The following is a 19,540-nucleotide window of genomic DNA, read 5'->3' on the forward strand; positions in this document are numbered from 1 at the left end:
GAATCCAAGTTTTTTAAATATAAAAATAATTTCACTTTAGATAAAAGCCTGGGTTCAAAACAGACTGCTATACAAACGAACAAACCAGTTTTTCCCGAAGATAAAGTTAGAGTTAAATATAACCCTGAAATGTTTAAGATGGAAGTGAAGAATGCTCCAAGTGAGAATAACTGTGATTACCAGTAGTAACAAACATTGTTACTTCAATCTTGTTCTCACTGAAGTTGAGGAAATCTGAAGCCGTCCAGGCTTCAACTTCGATAAGACACAGAAACAATGGTTTTAATGAAGCAGAAAAAATATTCTTCAGCTGACGGTATATCTTAGTGTCATCAGCATATGAACAAAAATAAATACATTTTCCGAAAATTAAACTTAAAGCTGCACTATGTAGCTTTTATAATAATAATTTTTAAAAATCAATAATCAAGCTCCTCTTCCTTCTCCCAGTACTAACTAGAAACAACTAGATCAGATCCAGGAGGAGGGTCTTAGCGCTGTCAATCATGCACTGTTGATCCCCCTCCTTCCCACATTTTCTTCTCCCCGTCAGTAAAGCTTGTCATGAATGCTAAGGATAGTTAGCATTTCTTCTGATGGCAATAGTAACACCAGGAGGAGCTCACACAAACTAAACCTTCATGTTGTAATTGCAAAGTCACCAGAAACAAAAATGCAAAAATCCAAGCAATTCTCAAAGAGTAATGTGTTTTAATGGTCAATTTTGGACAACAGTTGAGTCACAGATAGTTTCTGCAAACATTTCTAAATCTCAATCTGTGTGTTTTAGTTTGACCGAACAAGGCATACAATAATAGCAGGTAAAAACTATAAAACTGTTATTAAAAAGCAAGCTGATATTGTCTTCCAGAGAGCAAATCTGTAACTGTATTAGATGTTCTGAATATGGGGAGCAGCATGCCAACTTCCTGAAGGCATTAAAGAAGAAGAGGAAGGATGAAGATCTTTGCAGTCTGGATAAAATGTTGATGTTCCAACAGATCACTGATTCATTTTTTTGGAAGAAAATTCCAACACCTGGTACTTCCACCTCTTTTCAGACAGAAGAAAACCTGCTTGAAAGTTGTTGTTAATGAGGTACACTTCAAATTCCTCAGGACAACGCCTCACTCTTCCATATGACCGCCAAGTTCTTATCAGTGAGCGCCACCAGGTAGTGAAGCTCTGGGTCCATCGCCACACTGTTGATGGACGGGCCCTCAATCCGGCCCAGGCTTTTCCTCACCGGGGTCGGCCATTCCAGCACCTGGAGAAACAAGAAAACGCATTGGAGCAAATGGAATATCCTAAAATTATTTATTTATTCTTCACGTTATTTCTTCTTTTGAAATAAATAAAAATGTTAAAATTGTCTGATGTCAAATATTTGCATTTTCTTAGACACTTATGGAATTCAATGACTGAGTCCACTAATACCAAGAGGTGCATCTTAATTTAGAATACCATCAAAGCTTCATTTATTTTACTAATTCAGTTAAGAAAATGAAGCTTATTATAAACAGACCAACTCCACAAAGAGGGATATATTTAAAGTGTTTATTTCTCTTACTTTTAATTACAGCTCATGAAAACTCATGCCTACTTCAAGCAGTCAGATGTTTATATTCATGGTCATTTTGGCAAAATTAGCAACAGAGTTAGCAATACTCAACAACCATAAAACTGACAACATGAACAAAATTTTGTCTGTCCCAAAAAAATCACTTCCTGAAACCGTATAGTTAGGTGTGCAGTAGCAAATTTGACCGACTGAGGGCGATATACCATGTTGTGGAACATGTTGGGTGTCAACATGACTCAGCATTAGCTTATGCTAATACCACGTTAGCATTAGCGGAACTAAAATTTACGATTGGTGCTTTAGGGTTAGCCCAACTAACTTTTTCGTTAGCGGTGCCAACCCCTCTAGGTGTAAAACTGAGTGGGAGGGAAAAGTGCAGTAGAAAACTGTGCAAAAGCAAAAGGGAAAACTGCAGTAAAGCTAACTTAAGAGTTCAGGGGCAGATTCACAATGTTTGGAGTGCGGCCAAAGATAAAGACTGGTTACAGCTGTTAATTCTCACTTAGGATCAGGAGAAAAAGAACTGGACTTTTGCTCAGTGGTCCAAAGTCCTGTTTTCAGATGACAGTGAAGTTTGCATTTCATGAGCATCCCAGTAAAACAACAGACTGACCTCCTCCATGCTAAGCTACATTGTGACAGTAATTCTTGCAAAAGGAGCCCAGACCAAATATTGACTTCATATACCGTAAAAATAACTGGACAAACTGTTCAGTAGGTCCATATTTGTTATTATTAATCAGTTTTTTTTTAGGTTATGGGTTATAATCTGAGCAACCCAAAATGTGAATAACCATCTGTTTTAGCACATAACGTTTAGCAGTCAACAGATGCCTGCAGAAGGTTTGTTTACATCCTGCTTGTTTACAAGATAAGATCTTCCACCATCTGGCTCCAGTTCAGCCCAGCCACCATCTTCTCAGATTTCTGCCACTAGCTTGCATGGCATATCGTTACTTTAAGCACCAACTATTCAACCCAAAGCAATGTTTATCCTCCTGACTCTTCTACTGTAGTCTATCAAGGTCAGCAGAGAGAGAAAAAAGGAAAAAAATGGAGTAGAAATGAAATACCTCAGTGGGTGGAATGGTTTTCCCTATCTGACCGCTGTTCTTCTGGAGGTTGGTGACGTGATAAGTCCATATTCGTCCCTTGTCGTCACCACAAACTATGTAGGCCCGTCCTGAAGACGACACATGCAGGAAGTTAGTGCTTCTGCTACAAACAAACAGCCGGTAACATTCAGCAGCCGGCCCCAAACATCCAGCCAACCGAATAAATCAGGAATGTCAAACTCCAGTCCTCGAGGGCTGATGTTCTCTAACTGTACATGACAGAAGGTTCTACAGGTTGTACAGCGTCCTGCTAATGATTGCATTATGTGACATCGGACCTGAAGGACTGGAGACCCCTGAGATGTAGTTTCTGAAGACCCTTGCCAAAACATTTACAGTTGCACATTAAAAACAATCCAACCGATTAGAAAACAAATGGATAAAGACACTCGGTGGCAAAGAGAGGGCAGGTACTGCTTTATTTAGGGTTCCAACAGAGTTATTATGTTAAAATTATATTTTTGGACAAACCAAAGTATGGATGGCTGGATGGGTATAAATCTTTGAGAAAAAGCCTGAGGCCAACAGAACCATTATCTTCAGCCTTTGTTTTCCTCTCCAGATCTGAACTCTGATCAGATCCTGGAGTTTTCCAGTCGGTAGGAACCCGGGAGCGTCTAGACGGGTCATCCGGCCAGGTCCAGCAGAACTCACCTGGGCAGGTGTTCAGAGACAGGTACGGAACGTCGGTGACGGCCCACTGCAGCTCAGCCAAAACCACGGCGCACACCGACCCGCTCCTCTTGTCCGGCCGCTGACTCCTGGTGCCACTCCAGCTCCACAGGTAAATGGACCCGTGGGTGTGGCTCTTAGAGGCTGGTGTAGCGCCCCCCACAGGCAGCAAAAAGAAACAAGGGATGTTTGTGTTTTAAACTCAGAACCTCAAACCACCAGGATAAAATTGAACAATAAACACTATTAAACCATTTATAGTTGTCTAAGAATTAATTACTTACCTCTTACAGCACCATCATGTGGTCTTTAACCAGAACTACATCTGATAATGAAGAAATCTAACTTACCCACTACATCATCAGTGAGAAAACTCAACCCATCGATAGTGTGGTAGTTGTGTTGTTTGTCCTCCATCTTATAAACGGGGAAAGTTATTTCCATTTTGTTTGACCTTATAAGAAAAACCCAACAATAATCAGTGCTGGCTGGTCGTCATGGAGCTTTGCAATGCGTTTCCTGATTAATCCTAGAACCTCTAAAGTTCCTTCACCTCTTCGTGGTGCTGTTGGCTCCCAGCTGTGTGTTGTAGCAGAGCAGGCCGTCCTCGCAGGCCGTCAGCAGGTGTGTGTCGGGGGAGGATGGGGGCAGGCAGATGTGCAGAGGAGTGGTGCCGACCTCCAACGTCAGCAGCTGACTGCAGGGAGGACGAGAAGGGAGTTCAAGAAAAGCCCTTAAAAACATCTGGACTGGTTCGGATCGTTCCACAGTTTAAATTCAGTTCAAATCATTTTATTTATTTAGTGAAATTAACTCAATCATCCAAGTATTTTCAAACAGTCGCTCTGAGAAGAATGAACCTCCAGTAGCAGTTAGACCTCCAACGAATCTAATGAGGCCTCTGACTGAAGATTGTTGCTGTACGACAGTCTCAGACAATATTCCACAGCAACTTGTCCTGGATGACACCATCGGTTATTGTCAAGCTCTGCTAATCCACCTCATTTGCTTTTGCAGTTCTTCTTTAAATCTCTGTATGGCTGTACACTTAGGGAGATGTTGGAGTAGGGGATCTGATCCTTCTCCCATCCTGATGGATGAGAAAGGATCTCTAATCTGTGGATCTGGGAAAATTTGCTACAACCTACCAAGATTTCATCAGCAGCTGTGTTTCTGTCCAACTCTGATGTGAATTTTGAGCGAAGGAAAAAAAAAGAAGGAAATTTGTCATGTTTCCATCTTCCAGTTCAGAGCGATTCAAACAACCCACACTAAGCAAAATTTCTTCAAATGTTAAAGGTATGAATGGCTGTAAACTGGCATACACCTCAGAAAGATGGAGACTCCTCACCGCTGTGTGCTGGAGGTTTTGTGCCTCTGGTAAGGTACAGACCCACCGGTGGATGGGAGCATTCGTTGTATCGGAGTTTACTCTGCAAATGTGTTTCCATCTCATCTTTACTGCATTAACTCTTTTTTCGGAACAGCCTAAAACCACATCAAACTTTTTTTGTGATATTGGGGGAAGTTATGCCAAATTTTACCATTTCCATCAAGGTTTTCTAATGCGATACTTCAAAATGCGCATAAAAAACTGATGGAAACACGGTTTCATCCATGTTTCAAGGACAGAAGGGTTAATTTGGTTTGATTTTCTTGCCATTCTGTGTTTTTTCTCTGGGTTTGTTTCAAACTGCAGACAGGAAGTCTTTCTTCTTGCCAGTCTTCCATAGAAAGCCAGCATGCATAAAAACGCATGACTAATAGTTACCGCGTTGACAAATGTGGATCAAATGCATGATGTTCCGTTTCCTCTTCCAACACTGCTTTATGTTGATCCGTCACATAAAATCCTGATGAAACCTGAGAAAGTTCCGGAGAAATGATTTTGGGATAAAAGAACTTCATTCAGTCAAACTTACACAACTTTGAAGTTGAAATGCTTGTCCACTCCTCCAATATCCCACATGATTATTTTGTTGTCGTAGGAGCCGGCTGTAAGAAAAAAACAGGCTGAAGTTGGTAAAAGACAAAAATAAATAAAGAGGAACCAAACTGAATGAGGCAGAGCGCTGTTGACAGCAGAGATGTGTGTAAAATGTACAAAGATCTGAACGGTGAGGCTAGAATGAGCATTTATATAAAGATCTGATAAACTCAAGGGAAAAATAAAGTCAAATCCCTGCAAAATTAAGAAGACAACTAAACAAGGCAGGAATGATTTAAAACAGTTGTGTTCAAACTTTTTTAACTACTGGTGGCCCACAACATTCATTAAATGAAAAAATGTGTTTATTGTGATGGGGTTTTTTTTATTTTGATTGCACCCACTCAACAATAAACATTTTTTTAAATAAAATCTGAATATTAAAAAAGATCCAAAAATAAAAAGGGGCTTCAGATGGGCTTCAAAAGGGCCTTAATTGAAGAAAAATGGACAATTTCCCATTTTTTGGAAATTCTTGACTTGTGGTGAGGAGCCGAACAAAATAATTTCAAGAGCCACAAATGGCCCCCATGAAAGACTTCAGACACCCTTGATTTAAAATGTGCTGTTTATTTATTCTATTCAAGTTTATTTAATCAAGGACAGCTCAGTAAAAAATGTTACATGATAAAACCAAGCAGCTCTTATTTTGTACGAAGGGTTCCTGGCTAATTTGCAAATCCAGCAAAATTAGAAATTAAGGATTCCCATCTCACACACCCACACACACACGTGCTGAATTACGGTAACTATTAGTAAGAAATCCATGAGATGCACAACCCAGGAGATGCATATCAGCTACTTTTAACTCACCTTGGAATTTTTAATTCACCTGGGAATTAAAAAGTCTAACTCTATGATGATGAAGAGGTGGATGTTAAAACCGTGTCGGATGTTCAAGCCTGACAGTCTGGATAATCATTTTCCTATTTAAACCCTTTGTCCTGCTGATTTCATTTTCTTTTGGTTTGAAATTACATCTGGTCAGTAAAAACTCACTGAAGAGGAAGTTCCCCTGCCGGTGGTTGAAGCGGAGCACCGACAGCGACTTCCGGCTGGCTCTGAACTCGCCGTACGCCATGTTGTTCCTGGGGTGGATCAGCTTGACGAGTCCTCTCTTTCCGCCGGCGGCGAGAACACTGCAGGGCTGAGACGGAGCGCTGCCACCTCTGGACATCAACACAGTGGTCCAGGCCAGGGAGAAGAACTCCTGTCGTCAGGGGTAACAAGCATGAAAATAATTTACAGTTTTTTTATTTATTTTTTTATTTTTTAATTAGGTTAGAGTTGGACAAATACATCAGTAACAATATTTATTGCGATAGACACATGATCAGTATCACTATATAATATGTCTTGATAGGAAATTCAATACAATCATTTCACTGAACTCCAATCCAGAACCACACAGCACTGTGGGGGATGAAGGCAGAGGAAAGGGTTTAGCCGCTCAACCTCTCATGGCCACCTAAGTGAGTTTGGTGGTATCAACTAGCTCACTCATTCCTTGGTTACCTAGCAACAACTTGCGGGGGTAACAAGCAGTTTCAAGTTCCTCTCAACTTTGGTTACCTAGTAACAACCTGTTGAGTAACTTGCGCAGCAGCAGTTTAAGGTTTTGCCACTGTGCCTCAGAACTGCTTAAAAAACTAAACAATGGAGTGAAATGAAAACTGTGGATAAAACAGAAAGCTTTGGCAGTATTTCAGATATTTAACCAATAATTATCGATATTGACAGATAAGAAACGCTTATATCGTGAATATTTTCAGCCATATCCTCCAGCCCTGATATTGTTACAGACTTAATTTTCTTACAATGGAAAATGTTAATTATTCGTCTTTTTACAACCAGATTTTTATAAGTAGAGTCATGTCTATCCAGAGTCTTTTTCTGAAAAGCACACTTTGCTGCAGCAAATTTTTTTTAACTCAGTTAAATTTAGTAAGAGCTTTGAAAGAAACTCTTTCAAAACTCCTGCTTTTATAACTGAGAAAAAGGTTGTTCAACCAAGTCCTAAAGAATTTGAAAATGGCACTTTTAATATGGCAAATGTGGAAAATTGTATTTTTCTTTTGGAAGTTTTTTGATCTACAATGAACAAAATCCAAAAATAAAATAAAATAAATTTTGACTCGACAATTTTGGCCCGTGCTACAAAACGTTTGGACACCCCTGCTGTAAATAAAACGTACCTCTCCTGGAACTTTGTACTTCTTCATCACCTTCCCCGTTTCACAGTCGATCACGCAGACCGAGTCTCCTCCACATGTTGCCACCAATCGGCTTCCTGCTGTCGAAGTAGGAAAGGTGAATTCAGTCGCTCCATTTTTAATATTTTAATGTCTTATACCCCGTTTAATCTAGAAAAATATCAGGGAAAAAGAAGAGGCGGTACCACTGGACTCTGACTGCGGCTGGAAGGCGCAGGCCCACAGCTGGGTGGAGACGTCGTCTGGGCTGTCCTGCTTACTGTGGCACTGCAGAGCATGTAGTGGCTTCAGAGAGACTGGCTGCAGGAGGAGAAAAGAGCAGAAATCAGAAACGGTCAAACACGGAGGAAACAAAAAATTCACAACTTGAAGCTGCAACTGAACTTTGGCTTTGTAATAAAATAAACATCAACAGGTTAACTATCTTTGCATTCAGCACCAAGATGTCACTCTGACCACACTGACCCCCTACTGTGGGATATGGTGGTGGCAGCATCATAATACGGGGATGCAAATCTTCAGCAGGGACTGGGAAGCTGGTCGGAGTTCATTGAAAAACCTTTAGTTTATCATGTTGTAGTTCAACAAAAAAAAAACACAGAGTGGAGCGTCTCTGTTCTTATATTACCTTTGTTTTGTTGCAAGCCTTTATGATGGGCAGCACATGAACGTTTCTGTGAGGCTGTGCAGCCTTTGCTTCCTCTCTGCTCAGGTTTTCTTTCTGCTCCGCCTCTTTGACCTGTTTGACCTGTTTGACCTTGGCTCTCCTCCTGGGCGTCTCTGCCCTCGTCTCTGCCTTGTTGGGGGTTGAGGGACCCTGGTTCGGCTTCTGGGGACTCATCCTGCTCTGGGTGCCTGTCAGTGGTTTGAGGCGGAGGCTGGATTTGCGAGGACTGCTTTCAGCGGGTGATTCAGGGAGGTCGGCACGCAGCTTTTTGCGGGGTGTCAGGCTGATGAAGGCGTCTGCTGCTGCGTCCACCTGTTTCCTCTTAGGGGGTGCAGATACATCCTGAGGTAAACAAACCCAGTATGAAGTTTGAAATGCAGCATTAAAGCAGCTAGATCCGATAAAGAACGAGTATTGATGCAGTTCTTACGGTGTCGTCGTTGTTCTCAGTTTGAGCTTCCTCATCCGAGTCCTCCTTCGGTTCCGCCAGAGAGCGCAGATACTCCTTAGCCAGAATTTCCACCTGCAGATCCCAACATGCGGTAAAATGACCATCATGGCTGCAGAAAGCGTTTACCTTTCAGAACTTACCCTCCATTTGGTGAAATCAGCCACAGAACTGGGGCCGAATTTAACTTGCTTACGAGCGGCGCTCACAAAGTTCTCTTCGAGGGAAGACAGCTTCTCAGCAGAGACGGGATCCGGGAGACTGAAGCTCCTCTCCCAAACAGCAATCATCTAAAAAGAGTCAAAAGCAACACGTAGTGCAAAAGGAACCAGACTGCAGATGCACATGGGCACAACGATTGCTGCTGTAGAGCGGTTGTTAGCGTTTCTCCATTAGCAACAGTTCACTTCTACTCAGCTCCACACAGTTTGGTTTGTTTATGGAGGAATTTTACTGCCTAAAGTTAAGAGCTTTCATTTACAATTACATAGCATGATTTCATATCGTTGCACTGTCAGGTCTAAATACCTATTAGAGACAATTTAAACAAATACAGGAAAGACAAGAGAGTTAGATTCTGTTATACTCGCGAGGAGAGCAGACAGAGATGTGCTTTTAGTCACAAATCTCCAACCACTCTGCAACACATCTGTCTGTTCCTCTCTTTTATTGATCTTTAGGAAACCCTGCCACACGGGGCGCTGCAACTCTAAAAGGGTGGAGTCAAAACATGGTTGCAGCGCTAAATAACATTCACTAATCTAGACACATGTTATCTATACTCTAAATCTTTCTTTCTCCAGACACGTTGCATAGCTTCAAAGCAACGGCTTTGTATCACAAAGAAGCACAGAGCAGAGTTTATTGTCAGGCATGTAAAACTCTGCTGGGAGCAATTAACACCTCTGTCTTGTAGGAAGTCCTGCAAGGCAACAGCTGCTAAGAGTAGCTGTTACCTCTATTTCCCAGGGAAGTCTCAGGATAGAATCAAAGTTATTTAACACACAGAAACATTATCTAAAATGTAACTACAAAGCTACATGATACAACAAATATTTGATAATTACTAATACAATTTTCCTAACATGCACTCAAAACTTCTGCTCTTTTTTTTAAATCTTTGTTTTCATGCGCACAAACGTTTTCTCTGCACCGATCACAGCTGTTTAAGATGACATCGGCAGATATGTATTCATTTTGCAATTACACCAATTTCTCTGGTGCTTTTGAGTTTTAACAATATATGTGTTTGTTCCCAATTTAAAGGTTAGGGACAATCTGTTGTATGAAATTATTTTACATGAAGTTACTGTCCCATTATGTACAATTATTGTTTTCTTTTTGTGACTCTGTCATTTTCTTCCCATTATTATTTGAATTATTCATGCTTCCCCAGGCTAATCTTCTGTTGTTATGTGAACACTTTTGTCTCTTGTTGTTGTTCATTGTTAGGAATAAAGTTTTTGAAAAATAAAATACAGCTTAAACTTTGATCAGTCACCACTGTGAGTTTTTAAAAGTGACGGGTTTGATTTTTGCTCTCGTGAATGTCCTGTTAGAAAACCACTAAATTGACAAAAACAAATGATTATTCTTTTATAAACATGTCATTACTTCCTGACAATTGCAACAATAAGATAAAGTTATTTTACTTTTCTTTTTTTACATAGGGTCTAATTGGTTGTGGTAGATTTCCCCGTCTACTAAATGAAGTCATCATCATTTAAAAACAGAAGCAATAGGTTTCATTTATGTCAATGGATATTTCCCTTCATTAATGCGTCACTTTCATACCCTGGTCCTCAGGTTGTCGCTGTAAACGTATCTCAAACGGTTGGCAGTGGCAGTGACATCCTTGCTGTTGTAAATCCGCAGGTTGGGCAGCAACACAAACAGCTTGTAATTATCACTCACCTGAAACACAAGAGCAAGCCAAATTAAGACAAAGCTGACCAACCTTACACACGACAAGATCACATTTTATTTCTTTAAAATCAAATTTCTAACTGTTTATTTATAGTTTCCCTCAGCAGCGTAAGCATTAATTAAAATCTAAATTAGGGATGCACAACGTGTCTGCATGAATATCCGTATCGGCCATTTCAACATGACGTTGACAACCAATGTTTATTTTCATCCTGTTATCATTACGTATTGGGCATATATATTACAGTAGTAAATTATGCTCATGGAGAGGCTCGGTCAGTCCCCACACAAACTGAAGTTTTCAGTTACCCAGAAACAAAAAGGATTGAGAAGGTTTCTGGGTCCAAATCCCTCCTAAGATCTGGGGAAATCTGCTGATCAACAAAGGTTTTGAATACATTTTGAAACTGAAAATAAATTAAACAAAAGTCATTTAAAACTGAAAAAATATTGAAACAAAAAAAAAAGCAATAAAAAAAATCTAATAATGTTTGACCTGAAAACAGAAATGTAAACATTTTAGAAACTATTTTTCAGATTCAATTTTTTTTATTATTATTTTTTTTATTTCAGCTTAAAATCTTTTTTCCCCAGTTTCAACCATTTTAGCACATTTTATGGCCCCAATTTTGGTCCATATTTTTCTCTTAGTTTCAAGTAATTTTCTGCTGGGTTATAAAGTACTAAATGATCTCAATGACGTGCTAAATCATTTGTAACTTTTATGAAATGAGTTTTGGTTGATAAAGTGATGAAGAATCAAGTCTCATCAGTAAAAACAGTGAGCCATCTGAAAGTTAAGCAGCTGCACTTACACCCCTTCTCACCCGCTGATCTTCCAGATGTGCAACTACAGAGGTGAATGGAAAACATCTGCAAGAAGCTAAAAGTTAATTCTGCGTACATTTGCTCTGTCAGTGTGCAAAACAATACATCAAAGAAGCAATTAGTACTTCATTAAATGCGCCTTTCTGTTACATTACAGAACCAAAGAAAATCCTTTGAACGTGACAGATAGCTTACAGTGATATAAAGGTTGTCGTCCATCTTGAGCTCTTCCAGAGCCCTGAGGGACTTCAGGGTGGTGACGTCCTCCATCTGGTTATCGCTCAGGTCCAGGTACCGGAGCGCAGGCAGCTCCAAACACTTAGGGAACTCTTGCAGCCTGTTTCCAGACAGATCCCAACGCTCCAGCGACCTCAGGCGTGACAGCAGCTTCACAGGAAGGTCCTCAAGCTTCAGCGCCATCTTAGACAGACTGAGAAAAATCTGATACGTTTAAATTGGTGTTTCCACAGGGATATAGACTCTACAATGTTGCATATGTCCGTTTTACTTTACTTAACTAGAGTTACATCCTGTATTCCTTCAACATGTACGTGCAAACGACGCTTAGAGTTTAGTAGAGGCCAGTTAGTTTTTCCACGTGCGTGTATATCTTGCAATAAAAGAAGTGGACCCAAAACCAGTGTTGTATAAAGTACTGAAATCTCAGAGTCAAGTAAAAGTACAAGTACCTCTCCAAAATATGACTTTGGTAAAAGTCGAAGTCACTGACTGAAATGTTACTTGAGTAAAAGTCTTAAAGTATTTGAAACTTCTTGTACTTAAGTATGGAAATTACTGTAAAAATGGATGTACTCAAGTAATGTAATGAAAAGTACAAGTAAAAAGTAAAACAAAGCAAATGCAGTTTGAATGACATTTTTTATATTTTGGTAAACTTGTCAAATACACTTAAAATAATGTACCCAACCAAGTGCAGGCAAAATTAAACCTGCTAATAGATATACCTGCAGGCATCATTTAGTTAAGAAAATTAGGTGCTTTACCTATAGCACAAGGTTAACTTAACCTGCTTTACAACTGAACCAGCTTCTTAGTAAACCCTCCAGGACAGAAAATACAAAGTTTTTGTAAGCCTTAAGTTTTCCCTTCAAGTAAGGTCAGTGCTGAAAATGAGAAAAATAAATAGTACAGAAAATGCGGCCAACATGAAGAAAAAGAGCTGTTACGATTACTCTACTTCACAAATCAGTGAATCAGTCAATGCTACAGTCAGTAGGTGGTGCACACAACTGGTCATTATGCAAAAGAAAAAAAGAATTGGGAGGGAAATGCAGCTTATTGGCATCTGTAAACCTGGTTTTGAACTTGCATGCCTTTCCTATATTCATTAAATTTAGTCTAAATTGCTATTGCTATGGCTTCTGTCCCCCTTGAACAGAGGAGTCTAGGTAACCTGCTACAGTCAACATTAGGCCTAAGCTAAATACACCACGTGTGGAACTGAAACAATGCCAAACAAAGTTCATTTATGGTCAAGATTTCACAATACAGTAGTGCCTAGTGACCAAGCTATAGTTACTGAAACAGGAGGATTATAACCATTTCATAAGAAGTTACCTCGATGTGTTTCTTCAAGTTGGACGGGGAGTTTTTGTAAGATAGAATTTCCATGTGACTGCTACTGATTGCGAGACTTGCTTTGTGTTTAATGGGAGAAGCGAAACAGGTGTATCCTAATTGAAAGTAAAGAAATCAAGAAATGGCAAAAAATGTGGAATGAAGATAAGAAAGGAAGAAGATTATATGAAGTACAAAAGTCAGTTTGAATTCGAAGCATTAATGAACGAAACAGAAGAGAAGAAATAATAATTAGTAGATTAAGAGTAGGTCATACCTACTTAAATGACATGCTTTATAAAATAGGGAGGAAAAATAATGATAAATGTGAGAGATGTGGAGAGAAAGAAAATGTAGAACATATTGATGAACTGTAAGTCAAATGAACTCGAAAGGGAAGAATTAAAGAGAATAGTTAGAAATATGGGGCATGAATGGAATCTTAAAGGTATATTAGGAAATGAAGGAAACATAACAGATATTCACAAATTAAGGAAAGCATTGTTTATTTATCTTAAGAATACAAAATTAAAAAGTAGAATTTAATAGATATGAAGTAATGCTTCTACACACTCATGTACAGTAGGTGGCGGTATGCACCTTAAAGTTGCTTGTGATCCGCCATAATAGAAAAGAAGAAGAAGAAGAAGTATCCTATTGGTGGTGATGAACAAACCCAGGCAAGCAGGCTACAGACTTTGTTCGGTAGCCTGCTTGCTACTTGCTAATCAGTAGGTGGGATCAAAACACTTTGTTTCTCTCTTTCGCTTTTTTGTAACGAGTAACTAAACCACACATTGAAAATGTATCGGAGTAAAAGTACGCAATTAAGTTCGGAAATATAGTGAAGTAAAAGTGAAAGTCATCAAAAATTTTCATACTCGAGGAAAGTATGAAGTACTCCAAAATATACTTAAGTAAAGTAGTGAAGTATTTTTACTTCGTTACTATACAACACTGCCCAAAACAAAGCCTTGGGGTACCCCACATGTAGCAGTTTATTCATACACTGAAGTCTCTGATAGAAAAAGGAAGACGCTCCACAGCTACAGTTTTGAAGGAACATTAGAGATGCTAAAATGAGGGACTAAAGTTGCAGAGAATCAGCGTGTTGCTCTTTAGGTTCCTCCATGATTGTTTCTTTTACTAGCAATAAAAGTTCCCATGTTTCAAACTGTGCTGCACTCAGAGGGTACAATAAGTAGGTCTGCAAGTCTATGAATAACATTGAGATTCTTTGAGTGCAGCTTCACTTTGTATCTAAATATCTGGATAAAGCGAGGACACAGTGGTAAATTAATATAAGAACATGCAAAAATTGAAAATGTTACTCACTTCAGAGTTTCGATCTGTTCCAACTTGTTGGTTTTTGGAGACCCTTTCTCCAATAGAAGCTTCTCTGTAATTTTCTCCATCGTTAATCTACAGGAACAGTTAGATTTTAGAAATAAAGACAGACAGATTTAAAGAATAGGCTTGAAATAGTATCTGCTTCTAGATTTCTATTTGCATAAATAGTTTAATCTATAGTTAAAGAAAAGAGATAAAGTTATATATATAAAAGAACAACAACAATGGACTGATAGAGCTTTAATGTTTCACCGAAGATTCCAGGATTAAATAGTAATATTAGACTTTCATCAACATTGCGCTACCTTTGAGATGAATACAGTTAAGAGCAGAAAAGTACAGTGGTTAAATTTAAAGGCCTGGTTCGTAAGTATTTTACAAATACCAACCAATACCATTTAACCACGTTGGAAACGCAAACTGCTAGGTTTCTTTCCTAATTTAACATTAATACCGACCAAAAAAACTGTAGTTATGCTTCATGCTGCTGTCTCTTATAAAGAAATTCCAGGATAACAAATGTCTTAATAATTTCCAAAGATTTATAGATTAATTTACTTACCAAAGCTCACTCAGCTTCTGCAACACTCCACACCACTACGGAAACTGAGCTTTCCCGGGGACACTGCGTCTACATCCGGTGGGCGTGGCCCGTGATGTATTTTTTCCCCCTGTATTTTGACTGAAAGGAATGTGAAGAATTCACCACAAACTGCATTGCAGTAAATGTGTGACCAAGGTAAATACAACAAGGTAATAAATACTATTTCTGCTTCTTGTTGAAAATAAAATAAAAATCTTATTTGTTACTCATATTTACCCCCCAATCTTTCAAAGTTTTCTCGTTCAAAGTAGTAAAGCAAAATATCACGGGATCCAAAATTCTACCAATGATTGATTTCCTATTAATTATTAATTAGATTAATTCATTTCCTAATTGCATGTTCATTGCATAAAATGTGTGTCCCGTTACTCTTAATTTTTTTTAAAATGCCTTTTCCCTTTTCCCTAAACTCTTAATGTAAAATTGATTTAAGTCAAAACATTGAACGTGAGAGTTAATTATATTTATTTATATCTTAAATTACTTAATCTCTTAAAGTCACAGAAAAAAATATTTGTTTTAATTATGCTCCTAAATTTCTTTGGGAGGGTAATTTAATTTAATTTAATTTAATTTAATTTTATTTTATTTTATTTTATTTTATTTTATTTTATTTTATTTTATTTTATTTTATTTTATTTTATTTTATTTTATTTTATTTTATTTTATTTTATTCTTTTAACTTTTGAAACATACAGTCAATAGGGGGCGCGCGTTCTGTTTTGCTGTGGCTCGTGAGTTCCTAATAAAAGAAGAAGAAGAAGCACCACAACAATGATGGCGCCTGATATCAACAATGATGGTGTTTCTTCATGCGGCTGTAAAGGCATCCGACGATGTCTCATATGTGAAAAGTACAAAGGGAAAACTCAGACAGAGACAAGGGAGCCGAAGGTACAAACATATCAACCATAATTTACCTTGTTCTAATAAATGCACAATATTGACAAGTTACGGAAGCCTTCTCAGGACATAGCGTCATTAATCAAAATGTTTACTGTACTAAAACGTGTGCGTAATCTCTTTTTTTATTTTACTAATGTCCCGCGTGTCTCACTTTCTGAATACAAACAGAATGTTGCTAATAGATTTAATTAAATCAATTCATCCCATGATAAGTGAAAACAAACTCGGCAATTTCATTTGCATGATTGATGAGTTGCTCTCTCTTTCTATCAGACTGACAAAAGTCTTCAATGTGGCGCTTTCTGAAGGACAATTTTGTTTAGAGTCTTCCTAATTCATTTTATTTAGTCGTTTCTGTTGTTTTGTTTATTTGTTTTGGATATTTAAAATGTCTTCAAGTTCCAATGTTAAATGTTCGTCAGAAATGAAAGTATATTGACCTTTGAGAGAGCGAACTTACGTTATTATTCCATTACCAAAATGGTCCCTAACAACATTGTCGTTTATTGCTGTAACTTCTGGGACAATTTATTGTCCAGCAAAATGTGTTATTGTGACAAGTCTAGTAAAAAGGTTCAAGGTTTTAACTATGTCTTTGGAATTTTTATTTGTTGCAAAAATAATATTCACTTTTTAAACCCTGCTGAGATTGACATGATCGTTATATAACCATAGTTTATATAGTTACACCATAGTTTTAGTAATAAATGTGTAGTAAATAGTGGACGGGGATGTGTGCATCGTAACTTCTGCACTCACTGGCAGAAATGTTCATGTAACTATACTGAATTAATTTAAAGCCGACAAATAAAAAAAGATTTAAAAGTCGTCCTTTGGTAAAGGAGGAAAGGCAGCAGCTTTAACTTTATTGTTTTGTGTTTGGGGAAGGAGACTGTGCACCATTTCCTCTATGATGCTAAAACAAAACTCGCTGTCTGCAAAGATGGAGAAGGTGCATCTTTTTCTTTTCCTGGTGTCTTCCTATGGGAGAACTTCATATCTGAGGAAGAGGAGAAGGAGCTGATTGGCTCCATGGACCAGGATGTTTGGAATCCGTCACAGTCTGGTCGAAGGAAACAGGTTATACTCCATCTTTCCTAGCCCCAAAATCTATGAACCACTGTTGATTTGTCAATGAAGCCAATCAAACTGTTGTATGTTTGTAGGACTATGGTCCCAAGGTGAACTTCAAGAAAAAGAAAGTGCGTCTGGCAGACTTCAAAGGACTCCCTGCTTTGAGCCAGAAACTGGTGCTGCGGATGCAACAGGAGCCAAACCTGCAGGGCTTCCAACCGGTGGAGCAGTGCAACCTGGACTACCACCCTCAGCGAGGCTCCGCCATCGATCCACACCTGGACGACTCGTGGCTGTGGGGGGAAAGGCTTGTCACGGTCAACATGCTCTCGGAGACCGTGCTCACCATGTCTCTGGAGGAGGGCGTGCCAGAGCGCGGACTGGTGGGGGTGACACACGTGGCCGTAAGGCTTCCTAGGAGGTGTTTGGTGGCGCTGTACGGGGAGGCCAGGCACAGATGGAAACACGCCATTCAGAGAGAGGACATTCAGGAGCGCAGAGTCTGCAGCACCTATAGAGAGCTGTCCGCAGAGTTCCTGCCTGCAGGGCGGCAGGCGGAGCTGGGAGCCACGCTGCTCAATATCGCTTTGACGTTCAGAGGAACTCCGGTATAAACGCATCAGACGTCTGAAGTGTCCTTAACTGAAGTGAATGCTTGTAGTCTTTTGCGCAACCATTTACCAAAACAAGGCAAAACAGCTCTAATATTCCAAAGACTGTTGTGAAGCAATGTTTTATATGTTGTTGTTGTTTTTTTCTAATTCGAACTTTCACAACAGTTTATCCAAATCGTTGCGCCTGTATTCTGAAAATAAAGTATTTTCTTTCTGTTTGTTGTTTATGATGACGATGATGGAGAAAAACTCTTTCAAATTGCTGCAAATTGTTTTATTTCTACACCTTCCACCAGATGGCGACAGAGTGCACGTTTAATCTTCATAGTGGAGAACGAAGTAATTTTCTTAATTTCTGTAAGACATCAATAGAATAAACCATTATATAGTTTACATTAGATTCTTATATATCAGAATAAATTAACATTTATCAGATGAGTATCAAACCTTATTTGTAAATGTTGATCTTGTATTATGTAATATGAAATATTTTGTCTTTTTTATAAGTACGTACTCATTTATAAAGTGATAAAGTATTTTTAATATTTTTATTAATAAATGTGTTACGTAGAATAAAAGAGCATACATTTTACTTAAAATTTACTATATACCATAATAAATTGTGATATATAACACAATGAAATATAAAAAAATTTATTTGTAATTTCAGTATTTTAACTTTTTCATACAAGGAATTTAAATATAAAATATGTATATTAAATTGCTTTTTAATCAAATTAATATAATGCAAAGATGACCGACAAGGCAACAAAATATTTAAATATTTTTTTTAATAAATTGGATGTTCAATCTTCAGAGAGTTTCAAAGTAAACAGAAGGCTTCTTGCCCGGATCAAGTTTTTAGCAGATAGGCGACAGCAGACCTGCAGTAACAACACCGATTGTTAAATACAAGTGTTCCACAGGGATGTGTTATTTCTAATACATTTAAATGCTCACTCTTATGCAGCCCACAGATAATCCTTCAAAGTTTGTTTTCTGTTTAGGACCTTGTCATCTGTTTAACAGTTTAAAAAGGCCAGACAGATGTTCTCTGGTAGAAAGTTGCTTTCCATTCATCCATCTATTTAAGTGCTATATGTAGCAGCCTGTTGATCAAAAATATTTAGCAAACATTTTTATTACTTTTTATCTAATAAAATTTTGAATATTCATATTTAAATATTTATATTAACGTTCAATGCACCCTGTAAATAGAGCCTTAGTTTGTAAATAATAGAAATAACCCCGGTATTACGCGCTTGCTTACCGGGCTCTTATTTTGAAAGTCGGGCCGGACATCCGTGTTTACTTTAGCTCTTGCTCAGGCTGTTCGCTGGTGGCTCCGTGCGGTTTTTAACACCCAGCTCTGCTACAAGCCGGGTTCGTCTCTCAGGGAGGTTTCACTCGCCGTCGCCAGGAGGAGTCGGCTCGCGTTCGGTCGGCACAAACAGCAACACGGCGGTTATGGCTGCGGTTCGGACCCCGAGTGGAGACGTCTCGTTAGGCTGCCGTAGCCGTTAGCTCGCTGCTTTGGGTCCGCTGAGTTGTAGCTACAACAGGCTTTTTGTTCTGCTCCCGGACAGCCTCTGCATGACAAACCGTCCCCACTGTTCAGAGCGGACAGGGCGGTAGTACAGCGGCTGCTTTATTGGGAAACGTGTCAGGGAGACCACCACCCTCCTCATCACCACCACCACCACACTCCCAGGTTGTGAACCCCTGTCGCGGGGCTAACACCCCCGGTCATCGAGCGAATTCATGGCCGGAAATCCGAGGAGGGGCGCCGGACTCATCGGGCTGATGAAGGACGCCTTTCAGCCCCACCAGCAGCCTCTGCAGCCTCACCAGCCCGCTGTGGTCGATAAGAAAATGGTGGAGAAATGCTGGAAGCTCATGGATAAGGTACAAACTGTCTCTGGGTTCAGAAACGCTCTGATATTGACATAAAAGCTTGTTGTTTTTTGTGACTTTAA

The 19,540-nt window shown here is 39.0% G+C and overlaps 3 protein-coding genes and 1 long non-coding RNA gene across 5 annotated transcripts in view; 2 read left to right on the forward strand and 2 right to left on the reverse strand.

Moving 5' to 3' along the window:
• Window positions 1–691: 691 nt before the first annotated feature.
• On the reverse strand, window positions 692–15,091 carry lrwd1 (leucine-rich repeats and WD repeat domain containing 1). 2 transcript variants are annotated; one of them, XM_032576167.1, is made up of 16 exons: window positions 14,929–15,091; window positions 14,352–14,438; window positions 11,634–11,868; window positions 10,479–10,598; window positions 8,828–8,974; window positions 8,667–8,759; window positions 8,198–8,578; window positions 7,755–7,869; window positions 7,552–7,646; window positions 6,356–6,566; window positions 5,292–5,364; window positions 3,923–4,066; window positions 3,720–3,823; window positions 3,352–3,513; window positions 2,656–2,765; window positions 692–1,267 (listed from the first exon to the last, which is right to left on the reverse strand). In XM_032576167.1, exons 2-16 carry the CDS (start codon window positions 14,429–14,431, stop codon window positions 1,115–1,117), a joined length of 2,223 nt encoding a protein of 740 aa, XP_032432058.1. In that variant the 5' UTR covers window positions 14,432–14,438; window positions 14,929–15,091; the 3' UTR covers window positions 692–1,114. The 2 variants fall into 2 exon arrangements, with proteins under 2 accessions (XP_032432058.1, XP_032432057.1); XM_032576166.1 differs by having other exon boundaries at window positions 7,552–7,649; window positions 14,929–15,082.
• Window positions 15,092–15,725: 634 nt separating this feature from the next.
• On the forward strand, window positions 15,726–17,782 carry alkbh4 (alkB homolog 4, lysine demthylase). Its single transcript, XM_032576173.1, has 3 exons — window positions 15,726–15,864; window positions 16,765–16,956; window positions 17,043–17,782. The coding sequence occupies exons 1-3, from the start codon at window positions 15,745–15,747 to the stop codon at window positions 17,562–17,564; spliced, it is 834 nt and encodes a 277-aa protein (XP_032432064.1). The 5' UTR covers window positions 15,726–15,744; the 3' UTR covers window positions 17,565–17,782.
• Window positions 17,701–18,918, reverse strand: LOC116728239 (uncharacterized). Its single transcript, XR_004340967.1, has 2 exons — window positions 18,835–18,918; window positions 17,701–17,919 (listed from the first exon to the last, which is right to left on the reverse strand). It is a non-coding gene; the product is annotated as an uncharacterized LOC116728239 (long non-coding RNA).
• The window catches only part of LOC116728232 (E3 ubiquitin-protein ligase CBL-like), a 35,111-nt gene continuing 34,478 nt past the window's right edge, over window positions 18,908–19,540 (forward strand). The window contains exon 1 of the mRNA XM_032576164.1: window positions 18,908–19,469. Coding sequence (XP_032432055.1) covers window positions 19,326–19,469 — 144 coding nt within the window. The 5' untranslated portion in view covers window positions 18,908–19,325. The remainder of the gene's footprint in view (window positions 19,470–19,540) is intronic.

Source organism: Xiphophorus hellerii, chromosome 11 (genome assembly GCF_003331165.1).
Source record: "Xiphophorus hellerii strain 12219 chromosome 11, Xiphophorus_hellerii-4.1, whole genome shotgun sequence".
Taxonomy (NCBI): Eukaryota; Metazoa; Chordata; class Actinopteri; order Cyprinodontiformes; family Poeciliidae; genus Xiphophorus; species Xiphophorus hellerii.